The 5,000-nt window shown below is 48.0% G+C and overlaps 1 protein-coding gene across 1 annotated transcript in view; it reads left to right on the top strand.

The window, feature by feature from the left end:
- Positions 1-1,891: 1,891 nt before the first annotated feature.
- The window catches only part of LOC119301448 (GDSL esterase/lipase At1g09390-like), a 20,285-nt gene continuing 17,176 nt past the window's right edge, over positions 1,892-5,000 (top strand). The window contains exon 1 of the mRNA XM_037578412.1: positions 1,892-2,217. Within this exon, the coding sequence (XP_037434309.1) occupies positions 1,935-2,217 (283 nt within the window). The 5' untranslated portion in view covers positions 1,892-1,934. The remainder of the gene's footprint in view (positions 2,218-5,000) is intronic.

Raw genomic sequence — 5,000 nt, 5'->3', positions numbered from 1 at the left:
GGAGGAAGCAAAAAAAATGAAGAAGGACCTGAGGTGGGCAGAGCGAAAGGCAATGGAAGAGCGGAAGGTACAAATCGAAGAAGAGAAACTGAGGACATTTCAGGAGGAGGTGCGGACCAAAAAGATGGAGCAAGAACACAAGATCATGTTAACAAACACTGCTAGATCTGACCCAAAAGCGCTACAATATCTGCAGATCGCGAAGTCACAGATTTTAGCTTCGAAGCTAGGTGGAGGAGCTACATGACAGGGTTTTGGGAGTGGCAATAATGGGTGGTGCAAGTCATCCATGAAGATATATGAGTGTTCTTCATATTATGCTTTTTTTTTTCTGTCATGCCTTTTTTCATGAAGCATATATTGCATGTTTGATATTCATGTTTGTACTTTTCGGTTAAAGTCTATTATGAATCATTTATCGGATTTCTTATGTTTGAACTATCATCTATCATTGTTTCATTTAGATTATGATGCTATATACAAATATGCATATGTCTTTTGTATTTTTATTTAATGAAAAATGGGACAATTAAGAATTTTAGAGGACCAAGTTTAGGGGAACTGACAAAAGTTGCTTCCAGACAACTTCCTCTAAATTTTAGGGGAGGCCAAAAAAATGGATTTAGGGAAAGTTTTTTAAAGGAAACGATGGAGTTGCTCTAAGATTCTAACATGGTGTCATAGGGGAAGGGCCCGAATTAAGCAGTCGCACTTGTTTGGCCCGTAGGGAATATCCCGTCCACCTTAAGAAAAAAGAAAACAAATAATATTTCAGAAATTCACTTTGGGTCATAGGTGTATATGCACCCATTGTCTAAATATTAATTTTTAAAAGTAAAATAATTGAAGAAGAAAAATCATGTGTGTACATCCGGACATTATATGTTAATGCACAAAGTTTCGGTGAAAAAGGACATTTATTATGGCTTGTGTAAAAAGGCAATTTTCGATGCTTGATTACACCTATTCACAAGACATTTTTTTTAATCTTTTTTATACGTGCCATAAAAAATGTTCTTTCTTGGCGAAAGTATGTGTGCGAACATAAAATGTCCGGATGTACACACGAAACTATTGTACAGATTTTGAAATGTGCCTTCAGCCTCTCGCAGTCTCCACCCTATTCTCTCCTCCTCGCTGACCATTGCGCCTCGGTTTTCTCTTCTTTTCTTTTTTTATTGCCAGCCGCGCTCGCGTACTCATCACACCAAGGAGGAAGAAGAGGAGTGGCGCGCGGCGTCACAACGGATGCTGGATGGCTCCTCGTGGGCCGGTGTTGCGAGCTGACCACTGAGGCCGAGCACGCCCCATCGATGCGGCCCACGAGCGGAACCAACCGAGCGGAACCAGGCGTGGGCCGAGGCTAAAGTTTCAGCATTGCAGCAGGCGCTTTATGGCAGCCCAAGTGTGCTTCTTCCCCCTTCTCCCTCTTACCATGGCAAGTCCGTGGGAAATAACTCCGATAGGCAGTAGGTGCCGGCGGCAACTTTCAGCGGCTGGTGCTTGGTCGCGGGCGGGCGGTCGCGAGGCGGAAGGGGAATGAATTGGCGGTTGGTCGTTTGGCGGGCGGCCGCAGTTTTACATCAGTTGTATCTCGTGATATAAATTTGCATCACGAAGTTTTCATTTTTTACATCTCCGAGAAGCGATGATGTAATTTTTTTCATACGAATCATCTGTTGGAGTAGCATATTTTGCTCGCGAAGATTCAAAAGTTAGGTATTTTGCCATATGAATCGTCTATTGGAGATGCTCTAAAGTCTCGGTATTACACGCGCTTTATCGCAGCCCGAGTGCCCGATGATGGGCATATACGGCGCATGCATGACCTCACAAAATCCGGTTCTCTGTGCTTGAGAGATGACAAAAAGAAAAGTGAGAGGGGGTACGAGTACGACCACATGCTATAGACAGACAGAGGTGCAAGTTCCCCAATGTCGGCAGCAGGCTGCAGCGCACTATGCCTAGCCCTCGTCCTGCTACTAGCGCTGGCGTTAGCGCTGGCACTTGCGCTCTCGCCGTCGCTGGCTAAGGCGGGCGGGTTCAGCTGCAGCCCCGGCGCCCGGCCGGTGGTATTCAACTTCGGGGACTCCAACTCCGACACGGGTGGCATAGCGGCGGCCAAGGGGCGGCACATCACGCTACCGGAGGGCCGCGCCTTCTTCCACCACCCCACGGGCCGGTTCTGCGACGGCCGGCTCATCATCGACTTTCTCTGTGAGTCCAGTTCCGATCCCCCGAACTCTCTCTCTCTCTCTCTCTGTGTCTCCACCTCCAGTTAATGGTGTGCGCGCGTGCGTTAGCTGCGTCTCAGCATCCAAACTCTCTCTCAGCCTTTTGATGTCAGCATCAATGCTTGAGCACCAACGGTTGGCATTCATGCATTCAGCGACGTCTACTGCTTCATTATTGATGGGGCGACAATCACATGATTGATCTGTACTGTTATCTGAAATCCAACGATTGAGGATGTGAATCTGCTACGGAAGGCATAGTATTTTTTTTTTCATGGAAAGGGAACTTTGCACATATTCAATCAACTAGTCTTAAGCTAATTGATCTTCAACCGCTATTTTTGGCTAATTATAAAGCATATCCAAAAGCAGCGTATAGGGCAGCCGCCGTGGTCCCTGACTTTTTGAGCCTAAAAATCAGCTCAAACAGCTGCCCTATTTAAAAAAAATATTTACTCCAAATCTTTGTATTTTGAGGGAATTCCAAATCTTTTTAGACGAGTAAATAGCATAAAACTACTACTTTATAGGCTAGAGTTCCAAAAAACTATCGGTTTTTAATTTTTCTCAGATAACTACCAAACACGGGGTCGGTTGTTTCAAAAAACCCAAAACGCTGAGTGCTTATCAATTGATCGTGATTATGACAGGTGGGACCCGCACATAAGAGAACCGTTTGTTTGACTGTTACCTTACATGTAGGGCCCACATGTCAGTATCTATGTAAGTTTTAAAAAAAGCAATCATGTCCCTATATCTTTTTTGAAAAGCAATCGGGTCCCTGATGTTTTCTGAAAAAAGCAATCGGGTCCTTGATGTTTTCTGCAGAAAGCAATCAAGAACAGCGCCGGCAGCTCGCCCGCGGCCAGATCGCCGGCCAAGCGAAAGGCGGCGGCTCGGCCGTTGCGTTCCTCGTCGCGACGGCGGGCTTCTCTAGTCGGCCGACGGGCTAGGTGGAGGAGCTCCTAGCCATGGTGCGCGGCTGGTGGCGGCCCGAGCCCCTGGCCATGGCGCGGCTGGCGGCGCCCTTGCTCGTCGGCGCGCTCCTGGCCATGGCGCGCGACTGGTGGAGGCCTGAGCCACTGGCCATGGCGCGGCTGGCGACGGCCTGAGCCCCTAGCCGTGGTGCGCGGCTCGCGATGGCCTGAGCCCGCCATGGGGAGCCGGCGTAGAGGCAGCCACTGGCCCGGCGGCGTCGTGCAGCACGGCTAGGCGGCGGGCGTAGAGAGGTAGGAGAGAAGGAGGTGAGGCGGGGCAACGGCCAGGGTTGAGCCCCGGTGAGTGCCGGCGGCGGGCGGCTCACCGGTCGGAGGAGGCGGAGCCGCGAGGTCCAGCTCGGGAGCAAGAGGAGCACCAATGAATCCTGGTCTGAGAGCAGGGACCCGATTGCTTTTTGCAAAGAAAAACAGGGACCAGATTGCTTTCTTAAATTTGTGTGCAGGCCCACACCTAACGGTCAAACGAACGGTCAAACAATTAGAGCTCTTACGCATAGGGCCCACCTGTCATAATCACAATCAATTGATAAGCACTCAGCTTTTTGGGTTTTTTGAAACAGCCGACCCCTCGTTTGGTAGTTATCTGAGAAAAATTAAAAACCGGTAGTTTTTTGGAATCCTAACCTATAAAGTAGTAGTTTTATGCTATTTACTCCTTTTTAGGCGGATCTAAAATGCAACATCAAGTGCTGCAAATATACATCACTTTGATTGCTGCCCTAATATTTGCTTCAAGCGGGAACCACGCAAGGCCACAAGAAAAGGTTAGATTGTGCACAAAACGTTGCTCCAATAGCTACCCTATAACAGGGCACAAACAAAAGGACAACCGTTATGTATTTCAGGGCACCAATTTTAGAGCTACCGTTGGAGATGCAATAAGTTTGGTGTCTTAAAACCCACATTTTAATGCCCTAAATTTTACTCAGGCCACATTTTTGTGCTCTATTATTAATAGGGTGGCTATTGGACATGCTGGAAGAACGTCACTCCTCTCTCTAACTTTGAACCACACAAAAGTTCATAATTATCATCGTGTGCAATCTATAATAAAAACAATTTAAAATTTCTAAAATAAAAATGGACCCCCGCCCTCCCATGTATATGTATGATAGCACAGTATGAACGCCGCAATTTTCACAAAATACATGTTGACTAGTCCTGATGCCCAAGAAAAATTCAAAGGTTCTCTTGAAAAGAAAACTCTCCCCTCTCCCGTGTCGCCCCTTTGAGGCGACCAAGAGGCTCTCAACCATAGTGTTATCATCTCCCGGCCTAAAAGTACTCTACTGTCGGCGTTTTCGTCGGTCTCTACCACGGTGGCAGCGCTCCCCGTTCCCCTAAGGCCTTGTTCGGTTTGGGAAGGTTTGAAGAGGTTTGAAAGGGATTGAAGGGGATTAAATCCCTTGCGGCCTCAAATCTGGTCAGAGCATGTACGGATATGGCATAGGTAAGGCGTAGGTGCTGGCCATACATGGCTTCTGTGTGGTGCTGTTAGCGGCTTTCTTGGGTCGAGATCACTGGGATATGGATGGAGATGGCTGATGGTCTTTGTCGGCCTCGGTGCTGGTGGTTGGTATGCTGGGTGCATATGAGTGTGGCGAGCAGGGGTGAAGACCTTGTCTCTAACATGGGCTGAAACTAGCAATGGTGACACATGCGGGCGTCGTTGACCTTATTGGAGGTGTCGTTGGCATGCTATATACCCATCCTTCCCCGCCCTCCATCTTATGACTTCGGAGGAGACACTAGATCCATGCATGTGATC

The sequence above is a fragment of the Triticum dicoccoides genome, chromosome 1B (genome assembly GCF_002162155.2).
Source record: "Triticum dicoccoides isolate Atlit2015 ecotype Zavitan chromosome 1B, WEW_v2.0, whole genome shotgun sequence".
Classification (NCBI taxonomy): Eukaryota; Viridiplantae; Streptophyta; class Magnoliopsida; order Poales; family Poaceae; genus Triticum; species Triticum dicoccoides.
This window is presented reverse-complemented; position numbering and strand designations above follow the sequence as displayed.